The 17,554-nt window shown below is 38.2% G+C and overlaps 2 protein-coding genes and 1 non-coding gene across 3 annotated transcripts; all 3 read right to left on the bottom strand.

Annotated features, from left to right (window-relative positions):
- Positions 1-9,079: 9,079 nt before the first annotated feature.
- On the bottom strand, positions 9,080-12,749 carry LOC132177836 (Vacuolar import/degradation, Vid27-related protein). The gene is made up of 2 exons (XM_059590305.2): positions 11,001-12,749; positions 9,080-9,549 (listed from the first exon to the last, which is right to left on the bottom strand). Exons 1-2 carry the CDS (start codon positions 12,633-12,635, stop codon positions 9,262-9,264), a joined length of 1,923 nt encoding a protein of 640 aa, XP_059446288.2. The 5' UTR covers positions 12,636-12,749; the 3' UTR covers positions 9,080-9,261.
- Positions 12,750-14,967: 2,218 nt separating this feature from the next.
- Positions 14,968-17,447, bottom strand: LOC132179182 (EKC/KEOPS complex subunit tprkb-like protein). Its single transcript, XM_059591844.2, has 6 exons — positions 17,268-17,447; positions 15,982-16,048; positions 15,737-15,859; positions 15,561-15,644; positions 15,367-15,453; positions 14,968-15,268 (listed from the first exon to the last, which is right to left on the bottom strand). Exons 1-6 carry the CDS (start codon positions 17,333-17,335, stop codon positions 15,182-15,184), a joined length of 516 nt encoding a protein of 171 aa, XP_059447827.1. The 5' UTR covers positions 17,336-17,447; the 3' UTR covers positions 14,968-15,181.
- A 12-nt stretch (positions 17,448-17,459) lies between these two features.
- TRNAR-CCU (transfer RNA arginine (anticodon CCU)) lies at positions 17,460-17,532 on the bottom strand. Its single transcript has one exon. It is a non-coding gene; the product is annotated as a tRNA-Arg (tRNA).
- Between the last annotated feature and the right edge of the window lie 22 nt (positions 17,533-17,554).

Here is a 17,554-nt window from a genome sequence, read left to right as displayed (position 1 = left end):
TATGATAAACTATATATAATTTTCCTATCCAATCAAAATTAATTTTCTATGCCAATTAACATTAAGTGTTGTTTATTACATATTTTTTTATATCATAATTAAAATTATTTTTGATATATATATATATATATATATATATATATATATATACAATTAATATAATTTTTTGACGTGTCATGCTTGACACGTCAATAGTTTTTGACGTGCCATGCATGACACGTCAAAAACTAACATGGCACGTCAAAAACTTATAATATATATATATATATATATTATCTTATTTAAACTATTTTCATAAAATTTTATTTATTTAAATGTTATTAAAATAGTATTTACTCTATCATATATATATATATATATATTTATTCTCTCCAATTAAAATTAATTAGAGAATAAAAAAAAAAAACCCCCATATATTCTAGATGTATAGATATATAATTAAATGTATCAACTAACCGGCCGCATATATTGTGTTTGTCGAGTTCATATGAGTTTTGCAGGTCTTATAAAATAAATGCATCGAGTATGTTTTATATATTTTTAGAAAAATAATATGTGTAGCTATCATATTAATATTAATAGACTGATCAATTTACGCATGCATACATATATACTAATGATAATAAACTATAATTTATACTAATGACAATAAATATTAATTTTTTATGCCAATTAACATTAAAAAGTTTTTGATGCCAATTAACAATAATTTTTTATGCCAATTAATTTTTTATGCCAATTTTTTATGCATATTTGTTTATATCAAAATTATTGTTAATTTTTTTTTTATTAAAAAAAGTTTTTTGACGTGTGGAATTGACACGTCAAAAGTTTTTGACGTGTGAAATTTACACGTCAAAACTTTTTGACGTGTCAAGTTGACACGTCAAAAGTTTTTGACGTGTCGATTCCACACGTCAAAAACTTTTGACGTGTGAATTTCACACGTCAAAAAACTTTTGACGTGTAAAAAAAGACACGTCAACAAATTTTTTTTTGACGTGCTTACTTAGACACGTCAAAAGTTTTTGACGTGGCAAACATAAGTTACTGTTTGCCACGTCAAAAAACTCATATTTTTTTGTAGTGCAAGCTTATTTCAATGAGTTGTATAGGGGTACCTAACTTTTGTTATAAATAAGCCTCTGTGTTTTTTTTTTTTTTTTGGCCATATTTTTTAATGTTTGGTACGATCGAAAATAATAGTCAAATTTGGATAAAAAAAAACTTCGTTAGTTTCGAAAAATGATTTTTGCTTTTAAATTTTGTAAACTATTTTCTGAGTTTGAGTTTTTCCTCAAACCGCCAAAGATTGCCGAAAGTCTTCGACCTTTTTCCACCATCATTCACTTTCCATACGAGCCAAACGTCAAAAAATAGTGGGCATGCCCAAGCTCAGTAACTAATATAAGAGAGTCTATATGAGACATATTTGCCTGAATTTCTTATAAATCTGATATCTACAATTTTGGAATTTTATTGCTAGAAGTAGTTAGAGGAAGAAAAATTGTTGACATTACCACAACTAACAATAGCCAAGTTTACTTTCTCAAATGGATATACAATTTCTTAGAACAAAAAAAAGACATACGAGTCTTTATTGAAGATGATAGAGATGTTGAGATTGCAAAGAAACTTGTAATTGTTGAATTTTGGTGTATTCAATGGCACCCAGCAAATAGTCCTTCCATGAAAGTTGTAATTCAAATATTACAAGGAGAGCATGAATTATCTATGCCTCCTAATCCGTTTGTCTTGACATTCCATAATAAGAGTAATGGTCTTGTTGTACTCAAGGATTAGAACCATTAATCTTGCAATCAATGTTCGGACTTCTTGTTGTTGAAGTATGCCTTTGTGGGCGTGAAGCTTATGAAAAGTACTGGCTAGTTTTTCAGTTTAACTTTTTCTTGGCTTTTTCCCGTTTTTTGTTTTTTAAGCTGTCAATTCCTTGGGCTTTGAGTTTTGAGGATCACGATCGATCTCTTACAGGGGAAGGATATTATATAAAATACACATTATGGACTTCTAGCAAAACTATATATATATTACACCTTAAATCCTGGTCAATGCTATGACCGAGTACTTTTTATGAGCAATTCTATATTTATATGCTTTTATTTTTATCTTTTGCTTATTTTCTTAAAGATGTAAAACTGTGTGTTAGTGGTCATGCAAGATGCATCCTGCGCGCATGATTAAATGGGAATAAGCTATTTTCTATTTTCAAGTTAAATGAAGAAGGGTTTTTAATCACTTCTTATTCTCATAATTACCTCATTTTTTTTTATTATAATTTTTCACTCAACAAAAATAATCCTAAATACCAAAACTAAAAATACACAAAAGAAACTTGAAATTATCAGTTGGCTGAAACTTTTGAAAATCTATGTTCATGAAGGAAGTTAGTTTTAAGGAAAATTTATCTTGAATTACTCATTTGTACTATGAACAATTTCAAGCGGGGGAGCCGTAACGTTAGAGACCAAATCTTCAAGTAACGCTACAAGTCCCTCTTGTGTGCCTCTAAGAATGATGTAGCTCTTAAAATCACTATTGTGTTTATGATTGATTATTATTAGATTTTGATCGAATTGTGATTTTAAAAGCCACATCATTTTTGGAATGACACAAGAGTGACACGAGAGGGACTTTTAGAATTACTCGTCATCAAAAACCTTCAACGAAAAATCAACTTTTATCAAACAATATTACACATTCTGGTTTGAGGCACTCCCCTAAATATCCCTTACTACCTAAGTACCCATTGGAATATCTTCCTCAATCTTTAATAAACCATATATGATTGCAAGTAAAGATAAAGGAAGTAGAGATAAGGCTGCAGATCAAGTCAAAGGAAATATTAGATAACATCCTATCTAATATTCAAAGTGTTTTTAAATAGGGTTAAATACTAAATTAGTCCCCGGGGTTTCACAACTTTATTTTTTCCCCCATTGGGGTTTCATTTTTATCACAGGAAGTCCCTGTGGTTTTGATAATAGACCAAGTTAGTTCTCCGTCAGTTGACCGTTAGTTGACTTAACGGAATTCCACATGGACCAATCACATGTTGACACGTGGCACTTACTTAATTTTTTTTTTTTTTAAATGTATTTTCTAAAAAAAAAAAAAAGAAAAGGAAAAAAGATTGGGGGTGGCCATCTGGCCGGATGGGGGTGGCCGAGCCACCCCCTGGGCACCAAGCCACCCCCTTGGAGCCCAAGGGGGGGGCGGAAACCACCCCCAACCACCATTGGGGGTGGTTTCGGCCACCCCCAGTGGGTACTGGGGGTGGTTTCAGCCACCCCCTTGGGCTCTAAGGGGGTGGCTCGGCCACCCCCAATCTTTTTTCTTTTTAGAAAATACATTTTTATTTTTATTTATTTTTTTTTTAAAAAAAATTAAGTAGGTGCCACGTGTCAACATGTGATTGGTCCACGTGAAATTCCGTTAAGTCAACTAACGGTCAATTGACGGAGGACTAACTTGGTCTATTATCAAAACCACAGGGACCTCCTATGATAAAAATGAAACCCAGAGGAAAAAAATAAAATTGGAAAACCCTAGGAGGGTTTGGAGTATTTAACCCTTTTAAATATTGTCAACAAACTTATCTAAAGATAAGTTTTTACGTTGTAATTTATATTTTAAAGCCAATTGTATATCCCGTAACTTCTATAAGTACGAGTATTGTCGAAGACCTCATTGAGGCATTACTAACAATTATCACATTTTATTATATGGTATCAGAGTCAAAGGTCTTAAGTTTAAACCTTTACTCCATCATTCACTCTTAATTTAATTAAAATATTCCATGTATTGTACCTTACCTATTAAAGATGAAGTTCAATCCCCTCCCCTCACTTAGGCCGAATCTTATCCCCTCCCACTGTATTGGATGCAAATGCCAAGGTTAGTAATTTAATTGATGATGATATGAGATGGTGGAATTTACATCTTCTTGACTCTTTATTCCATATTGAGGACGTTCAGACGATCAAGACTATCCCCCTGAGTTGTACCAACCAAGAAGATATACAAATATGGAGGGGTACGAAGAATGGAATTTTCACTGTGAGAAGCACCTACCATTTATAGCAAGAACTGTTGCTCTCCCAAGCAGCTGGGAGCTCTAATGGGAATGATAGGTCGGCAATTTGGAAGGAATTGTGGGCATTGCAAGTGCCAAATGCGGAAAAAAATTTTATGCCGAGGGCATGTCACGACATCCTCCCTACACATGCCAACCTATTCAAACGGAACATTGTTGATGATCCCAAGTGTCCAATCTGTGGGCGCGAGGTGGAGACGGGGTTTTATATTCTGTAGCAATGTCCATCTGCCATGGACATCTAGAGCATGGGTAGTAGAAAAATCCAGAAGAGGAATTTCACAAGCCCTGATTTTGTTCAGGTGGTTGAGGGTGTTCTGGCTCAATGTTCTCCGGATGAGATACAAATTTTTGTTGGGTTGGCTAGGCGGATTTGGTTGTGGAGAAATGAGATAGTGCATGGGGTCTTCTAACCCATCCGTCTATATTGCTGCAACAGACAAAAAACGCTATAGCTGAGTTCAATAAAGCTACTACACCAATCGGAACACCCAACGTCATTTTAGCTGAGCAGCCAACTGGTTGGATGGCACCACAGGTAGGATGGCTGAAAATCAATTGGGACGCTTGTATAAATCGCTCCCAGGGCTGCACCAGATTTGGACTAGTCCTCCGTGACTGTATGGGGTGGCTGGTTGCCGCACAGTGTGTATCCCAACAGGGTCTGCTTACTCCTTTGGCAGCGGAACTCACGGGGGCACTGCTAGCAGTCTAGTTATGTAGATCTATGGGGTTGGAGAGGGTCCATTTTGAAGGAGATGAAAAGCTAGCTGTGGATGCTATAAATTCTTTGGACCGTGACATGAGCAACCTGGGTCATCTTGTGGACGACATGCGTACTGCAGTTCAGGGGATTTCTCTCTGGAAATTTACTTTCATACATAGAGATGGGAATCGAGCAGCTTATCTTCTCTCCGGGTTTGCAGCTTCCCATGTTATAGATAGGACTTGGCGTGAAGAAACGCCTAATTGTCTAGAGGAAATTATTTGTTTAGAGTAAACTGCTCTGGCGGTATGAGTTTTGTTAATTGTCACTGAAAACCTGTCCCGGCTCTGATTTCGCAGAAACTGATGGGGACAATGGGGGGGTAGCCTTTGTGGTGGTGCTACCTGTTGTCCGTTGAGGCCATTAGGGAGAAATTGGAGTTCGTTGGACGATTGGTTATGTCAGTTATTGTACTCTTCTTCATGGTGATTGATTAATATAAGAGCCTCTTTTATCAAAAAAAAAAAAAAATTGAAGTTCAAACCCACATGTGAGGAATTTGGATCCAATTTCTTATATTAGAGAGGTATTTTTGTCCTACCAAAAAGTAAAAAGATAAAAATACCCCTCCAATATAATTAACTGGATATTCTCCAATTTAAATGAACTGAACAGGATCCTAATATAATTCAGGCTGCTATTGCTAACTACCTACTTTCGTATGAATTATGATTCATTAATTCAAATGCATATATAATTTACCATATATTTTAATTCAAACATTGAAACTTCAATTGGTATATATCTTCATATATAATGTTAGTCATCATGAATTTGTTGAAACTTGAAAAACTATGTCCATGTAAGTTTCAAGGAGAAATCACCTCCAATCTTTCATTTGTCATCACCAAAAACCTCCAATAAAATCAATTTAATTGAAAAATGCAAGGTACTGTGGTTATACTAATTTACAATAAATTTTTTGCAATTTAAAAATATTCTGAGAGCTCTGATCCGCTTGGTATGCAAAAATAACGAATATCTTTCTACTATTAAATTTCGTCTAAAATCACTATCAGGTTCCATCTACAATTTTGATGGATTTCGTTTATGTGGCACGTCAGATATAATTATAAAATCGCACGTGTTTTAGTGTTCTAATCTTTATTTTGTTATATTGTTTTATCCTGCATTTATCTCAATAAGTAGGCCAATTATATAAAGCCATGTACTCCTTTATTCAAGTTGAAGTAGTTCAATAGAGAGTTATATTCAATTTTAAACTTTTAAATTGTGGAAACTCTTTTTTTTCCTCATCTTTGCTATTTGATCCTTGTGCTGCATTGAGTTGAGAATTCGAACTGATTCTAAACGGGCCTGATTGGCCCAATAAATCAACAATCCATGCATAATGTTCAATTCTGGTAATAACCCCATATTCCTTGTACATTGAGTTGAAGTCTTTCTAGCCCTCATAAATTAGGACCACATGGACCAAAGAATGGGATCCTCTTTATTTCCTTTGAAATGGAGATAATCCTTTTGGCATGGACCACATGGCTATAAATGCATTGGTTTGACACAAACCCTGATTTTAGTAACCAAGGAAGAATTTGCTCATCCTTACCAAATATTTGCACCAACACTAGTTGTGAAAACAGTAGTCCCAATTCCAATATCCTTGGTTTCATGAAAATGTTCAAAGGCTTCTTTAGAAATCTCTCTCATTTTTTTTTTTTTTGACATACCCATCAAGAATCTTGTTGTAACAAACCAAATTCTTTTCAAACAGCGTATCATGGGCTAGGGCTTAGATTACAAGGTTAATAGGGGTGTCAATCTGGTCCGGTTTCCCGGTTATTGGCCAAAATCGGAACCGGGGTACCCCGGTTCTCGGTTTTGAGAAACCAGAACCAGAACCGGGACCCTGGCTTTCCCAGTTTTTGGCCAAAATCGGAACCGGGGTACCCCGGTTCTCGGTTTTGAGAAACCAGAACTGGAACCGAGACCCCGGTTAGCCGGGGTCCCGGTTACCGGCCGGTTCTGGTTACCTGCCGGTTCCGGTTTTACTTAGTCCGGTAACTGGTTTTTTAAGAAACCCACGGTCACCTTCTCCGGCAACTTTCTTGCCGGACCCAGCCACAAAAACCTTGCATTTCAGTCCAAGAACATCATCTTCTCCAAACAAGAGTAATTTTGTTTTTTCATTGTTATAAACACTCAAGAAAACATCCAAACCCAAACTCAAACTCCTCTATGAAATCAAATCAAAAAATTAACCCAAAACTCCACCATTCGGCCATGGCAGAGAACACCCCAGCAAAACCAAGAAAATTAACAACTCAAAACTCATCTCCCTCAGCAAAACCCAGCAACACCCAGAAAACCCACAACAACCTAAAATTAACAACTCAAAACTCCTCTAGGCAAAACCCAGCAAAACTCCTCTCCCTCAACAAAATCAATGCCAATACATATATTGATTATGTATGGACAAAAAGAGAGAGAGAGAGAGAGAGAGAGAGAGAGAGAGAGAGAGAGAGAGTGTGTGTGTTAGAGAGGGTGGCTGGAAGGAAGAAGAGATGCGTGAACCCTAAGTGGTAAATGGCTAAAAATATATATATATATATATATATATGCACCCGGTTCCGGTTTTCCCGGTTTTTACCGGGTGCCAAAAACTGGGATCGGAACCGGGGTTCCTGTTTTTTTTTTTTTTTTTTGGCAATCGGAACCGGAGCCGGGTCCCCGGTTTCCCAGTTTCCCGGTTCCGGTTCCGGTTTCTTGGTAAATTTTGACAGCCCTAAAGGTTAAGGCTCTTCATCCAAAAGAACATAATTTTAAACAGGTCGTGGTATAAATTGGGTGTTTTGCACCCTTTAATAGAAAGGAAACATCTTTACTTGAAACATCAATATATATATATATATATATATATATATATATATATATATAACTCTTCTGCTGCAACCGTCTTTTTTTGTTTTGGAAACTTTGATGTTGAAGGCTTGGAGGTGAGTTGGGGTTTTGGCGGTGGGTGATGGGTGTATCATGGGCTAGGGCTTAGATTACAAGGTTAAGGCTCTTCATCCAAAAGAACATAATTTTAATCAGGTCATAAATTAGGTGTTTTGCACCCTTTAATAGAAAGGAAGCATCTTTACTTGAAACATCAATATATATATATATAAAACTCTTCTGCAACCGTCTTTTTTGGTTTTGAAAACTTCAGTGTTGAAAGGTCGGAGGTGAGTTGGGGTGAGTTGGGGTTTTGGCGGTGGGTGATGGGTGGTGGGCATTGGAATGCCTACTTTCTATACGAACAAGTGATTTTGTGTTTAAGAATTTCAAATCAAGCGTTTGGAGATGCTTGTTATTTATAGAGTTATACACTATAATGTAAATTACGTATTTTTGTGGCTGAAATTGCAATCAGACGTCCATGATAAAGTTTTCAATAGTACCATCGGTAAAGGAAAAGAAAGAAACCTTCGGATATTTGCAAGTGAAAAATAAGAAGAGTTATCAACTTATCATCAATCAAAGCAAATATTATTTACTACACATAATATCAAAGCATCTTTGTGCTATAAAATATACATGACAAAACTAATTACTCGACATACTGACATATCAATTAATTTACATTTAAAATAGACCTGATTGATTTAATTCATCTGATTGAATTGATAAGCAACTTTGATTTGAAGTCTCTCCGACATTCATTATGGGAGTCTCTAAAGACAACATGGAAGGCATGGAGGCATTTGTAAGCAATCAATGGTAAGTATTACCCAGGAAAGAGCTGCAACAGGTATAAAAAGTTGTCTATCATTTCTCTAAAATTTTTATCTTTTTTTATTATGGGCAACGTTTAATAATTGAATCTGACATGGCACAGTAATGGCAAGTGGCTAGAAAACCCAAAATTCATTTGAGTAAATAAGTTTTATATAGACTATCTCACATTTAGTGCCCAAAATTACTAGGTAATTTGAGCAGTAATTGCTACATATCCGTTTCCAAAGAAAACATTGATGGTAGCATCTAGCATGAGCAGTCTCTTTTTCGAGTTCCGACGGGAGTCCACCATAAGCAAGCAGTACTCCGTATTTTAGAGCCAGTAAACAGTCTCATTCCAATCATTATAAGCAAGCAGCGAATCTGAATTCAGTTCCCTGCCTACAACAATTCAATGCTGGCAACTCTCAAGTAAAAATGAAAATCACACTATTTGCAATAACCCAAGTTTCCAGCGCTTAAAAAACCCTATTGATAAATATAACAGAATGAAAACAGGTGAAAAGAATTCAAGTAACTAATAAAAGATGGGGGAGAAAAAAGTAAAGGAGAGAAAAGAAATCTAAATACAGATGGAATGCACACAACTTGGACAAGACACATTACACAAGATTGCAATAATGTAAACAAAGATTGTTCATCAACGTTGTCGCTTGCCGGAGAGACTGATAGAGCTAACTTTCATTGGTGTTGCCACCACCAGTGGAGCTTCTGGAGAGTCACTAACAGCATATTTGTCGTGCATGAAACGACTCTCAACAATGGACTCATCCTTCAACAAAATCTTGTAACAATAACAGCTTTTAAGGCCTTGCTGATTCCGGTAGCAGTCGTGAGCACTGTTCTTCACCTGCTGGAAGTCCCATATCACACTGAACTTGCCCACCGTTGCCACCAAGTGCCGCTCTTGTTTACCATTTTCAGTGACCTAAAAGCCAATATCATATGTGAAACAAAAATCCATAAGTTAACGGAACAACAAAACCTTAACTTTGGGAACCCGAAAACAAAACTGAGGACTGAAACTACAAGTAAAACCATATGCACACACAACAGAAAGGAAAGTTATCTACAGCGTTCAAAGAAAAGATAATTGAAGTCCTCTTGTTTAACAGTGCATTCCACAGAGTTATCTACAGAAAAACCTTTCCACACAAAGAGAACACTTTAAAGTCCAAACTAACATGATATATTGCTTTATGACAAAACATACCCAATAACCCACAGAAAATCAACCCCCAGATATGAAACTAGACATCAGTTTAGTGCCCATATAAAGTCCAATCTCCGATTAGGAACAGAACACCCTAGCCTAAACCAAATGCTGTCATTTCTATTATTTCTTTAGAAAAATGTATGCCGTCTCCATAAGATAGACATGTTTTCAGCATTTCTTTTCCACAATCAGATGGGCAAACAAATGTGTATATAAGCTAACAACCAGGTTAAAGAAAACCCCTCAAGAAGCTACTAATTATGGGCACAATTCACTCTTCAAATTTGCATTATATAATCAATGGCAATTTTATACCAGATCAGAACATTTTCTTAGCGGATGCAAGAATGAAATAGCTCTCCAGTAGTTTGTCCCAAATTTCAAAGTTAATTATAAAGCTCATATGTGAATTCCATTTGAACTAACAAAACACTTGCATAAAAATTAGCTGTTATTTAATTAAGTAGTCCCTCTGTATATCAAATCAATATTCATAGGACAGTTTGCAAATGCAACCTAGGAAATGCCCAATCAAAAAAGTACTCTTGCAATCAACCCTTGCAAATGTTCCTTTTTTAGTCATTAGACTAACCATTTCTTGAAAAAACAAGAACAAAAGAGAAATTTGTAGACATCTAACTGATCACTATTTGCCCTCATTCTGGCAACATCCAAATCTAGATCTGAAACATTAAACATATATAATATCTACCTCCCACAAAGAAATCAATTTTGTTCTAGAACAATTACCAACTGTAATTAGTACGTTCCACAACTGCATCTACCGCTCACAGCTACAGTGTTTTCACAGGATACTGTAAAACTCTTTAGAAAAATGATAGTAATATGAGCGGAAACAGATGCAGTACTGAAAAGACTGGGTGGTTGGCTGTAACTACATGATAGATATATGGTAGTATATTGTGAACCTACGACAATCACCTTGGTGATACCTATATGAAACTGCACACAAAAGAAGACATCGCTATCACAAGAATCTCATTCATGACCCATTAAATGGGATGCAAATATAATCTAACCAGAAAGCTGAATGACACAAGTTTAACAGTGAACTGACCATATATAAAAATACAACAAACTACCAAGACATACACAACAATTAGTAGTTGCAGCATATAAAAAAGGATTTTAAGTATGCCTACCCATGAGAAATGGCCACCGTGAAACTTATTATTTGACCCCGCCAAATGTGAATCCAGAGGGGTCAGCTTCAACAACCTCGGAGCAGGAATCTTGTTCCCCATTCGACCACTAAACCCAGTCTTTGTCTTCCCATCTTTGTCAGTGAACATAGTGCAGATAAGGACCAAATACGTGTCGGCCGTGCCCAAAATCCACTTCCCATCATAAGTAACATCAACATTAGTAATCGGCGAACCAAGCCCCGGAAAAGCCGTCTTGGCCTGTCTCATGGAGGTCTTCGAATACAGCCTTATCTTCCCATCAAGAGAACCAACGACAATCGACCCATCCCCGGTCGTCGCAAAGCACTGGAAATTCGTCCCCCTCGAGAACTGATGCCCCTGCGTCCAATGCAAAACCGGAGAATTCGCATTTGCAATGTTCTGAACCATTCCTCTCCGTTCACGCATATCCCACTGGCACAACCTGTTATCATCCAATCCCAAAAACGTCGACTCCGAAGGGTCCAATTGCGACCCTTTGGTATCATTTGTGATATCCCTCATCGTAATGTCAGCCCCATCCTTCTCAAACTTCCACTCCGTGACAATCTTTCCCGTCTCAATATCAAGCTGTTGAAGCCCATTGGCATTAGGCTTCCCTTCCTTCAATGGACTCATAAGGAGCATATTCGTCTCGGCACGCATCAACAACGCCTTTTTGGGGGTCGATAATCGCCCCGAACTCAAACCCCCACCATCGAATTTCACAGAAACACCTTTCCCATGAATCCCATGGTTGAAATTCCGGTACACCTGTACGCCACTGTCGTTCACCAAGAAGCTGTTATCCAATGCCCCCAATGTCAAGCTCTGTACGCCGCCATTCGCAGCCTCCTCAAACTCCTCCAGCAAGTCATTGCTCGGCCGGACTGGCGTCACCGGCTCGGGGCCGCCATCGTCAGTGGCATCCTCCCACATCGAATCGTCGGCGACCTCTGGCTTTAACCACCCGATAAACTCTTTCCCGTAAACCTTAACTTTGTTCTCCTCGGTGGCCTTAAGCCCGTGCACATTCTCGAACAAGCAGTCCTGAAATTCGCTCAGGAATTTCCGGTACGCCTCTTCGGAGGGGAACTTCAAGGCCCACACGCCGTTGGAAACGAAATCGACGCGGCGCTGATCGCCGAACAGCTTCAATTGCATCTCGCTCAAAACCCTAGCTCGGACCTTGGACCCCACTTTGAGCACCCACGCACCGCCGTCCGACTCATCGTCCTCATCTCCCTCATCGTAATCATCACCACCGTCGAATTTGGTGGTTCTGACAAAGGAATAAGACGTGTACTTGTCGGAGACGATCCACTTGGCCTTGGGGGTGTTGCCGCCGATGTGAAGGTAGAGCTTCACCGAATTCTTCGAATTAGGATTGTTTGAAGAAGAAGAAGAAGGAGATGAAGAAGCACCGTACTTGAGCTTCAGGGATTTAAGCTTTGCGTCGACCTCGTCTAGGGTTTTGGATTTGAATGCTTTTGGCTGATCCTCTGCGTCGTCGTAATGCTCTTCCTCTTCTTCCTCCTCCTCTTCTTCTTCGGCGTATTGGTCTGAGTCTGCGTCAGATACGTCGAGGCCCTCGCGGCTCTGAGCGGTACCCATGAGGTCGAATTGGTTGACAAATCGGAGTGTGAGAGAGATTTACTGAGAGCTTGGGAGGATTTCAGATATTTCAGAGCGGAATTTGAGATTTTGTTTTTTTTTTGTTTTGAACTTTGCGATCCGTGGAAATGGACGTTTATTTGGGATTTGGGGCCCTTTATAGGGGATGCTATCACCGGCTATAGCCCTTCACAGGTTAGCGTTGATTCGACGTCGACATTCCTTGGTACTGAAGGAAATGATTAGTTAACAGGATTCCGTGTCTACTGTATGTGCAGCTTAAGGAAAATTTTGCATACGGTTAAGATTGAATTTCTTTCTTATTAAATTTTTTTTAAAATAAGTTAATTTTAAAATTTAATTTTAATCATTGATTAAACTACAGTATTTATATTATTAAAATAACAGTATGTAAGCTAAATTCAAAAAATTTAATGGTCAGCTTTAATTGATGCAGTTACTCCCTTTTGGGACATTCATTAAATAAGTGAACAATAAAGTTCAAATTAACTTTAAAAAAAAAAAAAAAAACAATTAACTTACAAAAAAAAGAAAAATTAAAATAGCCCTTGGAGCACCTTTTTTTTGGGTGTTGTTTGATGAAAGAACGACCTACTCGACCGCCTAGAAGGGTTGATCTATCCTTAACTACCGGATTGGGGTGGCCATATCACCCTTATGGATTTTGATTTTTTTGTTTAGATCTTGATTATTTATTTAAAATGAATGGTCCAAGAAAAATGTATTGCACACCTTGCAATACTCTAGAGATCTAAATCTGTCGATCATGTCATAAATTGAGTTCATACAATCGTAAAGAATTGCAAAGGACTTACAATTTTAAAGATTCAGGTTGCTCCTTCAAAATAGGGTTAAATACCAAATACCTCCCTGAGGTTTGATACCTTTATTTTTACCTCCCTGGGATTTTATTTTTATCACAGGACCCCCCTAGGGTTTTGATAAAAGACCAAATTAGTCCATCCGTTAGTTGACCGTTAGGACTGACACGTGGATCAATCAGATGTTAACACGTGACACATATTTAATTTTTTTTTTAAAAAAAAAGAAAAGAAAAAAAAAGAAAAAAAATTGGGGGTGGCTCTTGGCCAAGCCACCCCCTTTGGCCATGGGGGTGGCCAGGCCACCCCCATCTGGCCGGATGGGGGTGGCTCGGCCACCCCCTTGGGCTCCAAGGGGATGGCCGAAACCACCCCCTATACTCACTGGGGATGGCTCGGCCACCCCCATGGAGCCTTGGGGGTGGCCGAAACCACCACCAATGGTGATTTGAGGGTGGTTTCGGCCACCCCCAAGGCTCCATGGGGGTGGCTCAGTGAGTACAGGGGGTGGCCGAGCCACCCCCTATACTCACTGGGGGTGGCTCGGCCACGGCAACCCCCTTGGGCTCCAAGGGGGTGGTCGAAACCACCCCCATCCGGCCAGATGGGGGTGGCCCCATGGCCAAAGGGGGTGGCCGAGCCACCCCCAATTTTTTTTCTTTTAAAAAAAAAAAAAAAATTTAAAAATTAAATATGTGCCACGTGTCAACATCTAATTGGTCCACGTGTCAGTCATAACGGTCAACTAACGGATGCACTAACTTGGTCCTTTATCAAAACCCCAGGGAGGTCCTGTGATAAAAATGAAACCTCAGGGGGATAAAAATAAAAGTATCAAACCCCAGGGGAGTATTTGATATTTAACCCTTCAAAATAAACTGTCAAAACTTTAAAAATAAAGAAAAAAAAATTAAAAAAAATTAATGGGTGAGAAAACCACTCCAAGAGTTAACAACCACCTTCTCACCGTTTGAGGGGTGGTCGACTACCCAAGGATGTCATTAAGGTGGGCTAACCAACCATTGAGGATTAGAGGGCTAGTCACACCATCTCCAAGTGCCCCCGAGTGTTTGCAAAGGTGACCGATCATACAACGGTGATCGCCTCCCTTCGAGTGAGTAGCCAACCACATAAGGGTCATTTGTCCTTTCCATTTCTTTAAAGACTTATATGTGACTCAGTTCGATCAAGCTATTCATGTCTTTGAAATTGTAGGCCCTATAATTCCTTGAAATGGTAAGAGACCTCAGCCCCCTCTTGGATATTTACTTAGTTCGAGATTCATAACAAGCAACCTATGTTGTTAACTCTAGCTAACTTGGCCCTTGGAGAAGTTTGCAGTGTGGACTGGGCAATTGGTTAATGTAGAGTGAGATTTTGCATCAAACAAGCATCAACACACAAAAATGACTTTTTGTGGCGTATTGAAGTGGTTTCAACAGTCCAAACAAACACCAGCAATTGAATTTTTGACAATTTTTTCTGTGATCTCAACATCCAACAGCAAATATTAAGTCTATGATCATAGTATATTAGCATTTTTCTGCTTCCCTTGGTCACCTTACAAATATTACAACATGAATTCATTGTTTAAATCACAAATGCAAACCTCAACTCAATGAGAGAACACAATGGAGCCAGAGAAGGTGAGTATTAGAGTAAAAAAAAAATTGAAACTAAAATAAGAATCATAATTCTTTCTTCTTACAAGGCGTCCCTAGCAGCAATCCGGCATGTAATAGCATCTGCAAGTGAGGATATCCCTAGTTCCACGCCAGATATCTTATACTGCTGAAAAATGAGAAGTCATTTTTGATCATTAGTCACTGGAAGCAATATGAAGAAAACCTGATAAAAAAGAGTGAACAAGATACTGCATTTGCATAGACCTTTTGTATCTGGGTCTGGTTTGCTCTTCCCTCCAATTCCTCCAAGTCAATCTCTTTTCCACTGATAAGTTTCTCTATGGCTTTCATCTGGCAGAATACCAAGAATTTACTAAAACAAAAATGACCCATGTTTTGAATTACTGGAGCAACACAAAAGCATAATCTGCTGCATCATTCTTGAACAGTGATCTCACCTCATCAAGAGTAGCATTGAAACGAGCAGCAAGGATGTAAGTTGTGCTATCAGAGATGCCACACCTTTTCAAAGATTCTGTAATCTATTCATAATCAAAGCCTAGGAGTTATCCAGCTGAGACAAAAGAAAATTAAGCAAACAAACCACAATAGTCAACTAGAACAAAATCATTACATGCTTAGATCCTGAGTAATTGTATACGAGCTCAGAATGAAGAGTGCGTGTCGTCAACGAGTCCCGTGACTTGGCTACTAGTGTCTTATGCGCAGCTGCTAGAACAGGGAAAACATCTGGAATCTGTTTTGATTTATTATAAAGGCAAAATAAGAGAAATCCAACAAAGTGTAGCCTATAAAAGAGCAAAAAATGAATTGAATGGAAAAACGAGGCAGGTTATATTAAGTATATAAAGAATGTACAAGAGATGCATTGAGAAATGCAACTTCTGGTTCCAGTGTTCCAGCTTGCATAGATTCAAGCAGTTCCCTGCAAAATAATGAGTTTATTAGGCACGCTCTTATATGAGGCAATCTATCCTATGGGCAGATAACTTAACTTATATAGATAGCTACTGGGATTAGGAGAACAGAGAAAGACAGAATTCTGTGAATGCAAGTGAAAATTTCGACAAAGCAATGTTGTCATTAAGTATCACTTACAATATTAACAACTAAAAAGGGCTGTCAAGATAAATGCAGAAAGTTGGATCCATTTCTCCTCGGTTTGCATTATACTTGAATTGGGTTCTCCCTCCATTTTGACTTCGATTACCGCCACTTCCTCAGCCCAACCTTCACTTCCCCATAACACTATCAAGCTCCTTCTAGCCTATGTTATATCTCCATAACAAAAGACAACCAGACTTCACTTTCCCGTGAACTACAACAAGACTTCAAAATTGACTCTTTAAACAGAGAAATTTCTGCGGCTAGTCGCTACAGAATGAGTTCAATGAAGGCACAGCCCGCTTCTCATCAATTAACTCCCTTATGGCTAACCTATGGCAGCAATGAAAAGACATAGCTTTAGCTGAAGCGGGTTGTTTCCAGTTAGCGAGTCAAGTGGTTCAACCACTTGGTGAGCGGGTTCAATCCATAATTCCTCCCACAACTAAACTATTGACCCTGAGTTACATGTACAATGACAAGAGTAACTCCAAACAAAATAACAGCCTTCTCCACTATCCACATCAAATGAGGCAACCCCCCACCCGTTGCTTCCCTTCACTTTAGAGCCTTTGGAACCTATATATGCTCCTATTGACCTCCTTCTAGCCAATGTTATCTCTCTCTCTCTATAACTCCAGTTCACAAATTACAAGACTTCAAAATCGACTATTAACAGCCTACCCCAATATCACTCCACATAAATCCAAAGCAAGAGAAAAGTTTCTCATGCACGAAATTTCCCAAAAAAAAAAAAAAATGGAAAAAAATTTACAAGTTATTAAGGAGAAGATCTGCTAATAATAGTATTTGACATGAAAATTAGGCAGAACAAAAAAACCATCTACAACCAGTATACGAATTTGAACCATTTATTCCTTTCGTCTTATTTATAGTAAAAACAGAAGAACTGGAAAATCCGAAAAAAGAAAACTCACCCACCTAATTTTTCTAAAACGTTTGAACTGAATTCAATTACTTTCGCGAGAACCAAACAGAAAAACAGAAGATTAAGGAGACACACAGAGAAAGAGACATACTTGGAGTTGGTGACGTCCGTGAAAAGAGCAAGATAAAGAGTATTTCCAATGATGTCAAACTCCTTCATAGCTGCTTTCTTTGCTGTCTCCTCGTATTCTGTTAACAGAAAATAGATCACCTCCACAGGAATTGGAGGCTAGGGTTTTAGAGCCACAGAGAGAGAGAAAAAGAGAAAAAAAAAAAACGAAGCACGCGCCAGATAGGGGTCGAACCTATGACCTTCCGCTTAGGAAACGGACGCTCTATCCACTGAGCTACAGGCGCTTCTTGTTAATCTAATGTTCCC

This window comes from Corylus avellana, chromosome 4 (assembly GCF_965113065.1).
Source record: "Corylus avellana chromosome 4, dhCorAvel1.hap1.2, whole genome shotgun sequence".
Taxonomy (NCBI): domain Eukaryota; kingdom Viridiplantae; phylum Streptophyta; class Magnoliopsida; order Fagales; family Betulaceae; genus Corylus; species Corylus avellana.
The sequence above is the reverse complement of the archived record's forward strand: the minus strand, read 5'-3'. Positions and strand labels throughout refer to the sequence as shown.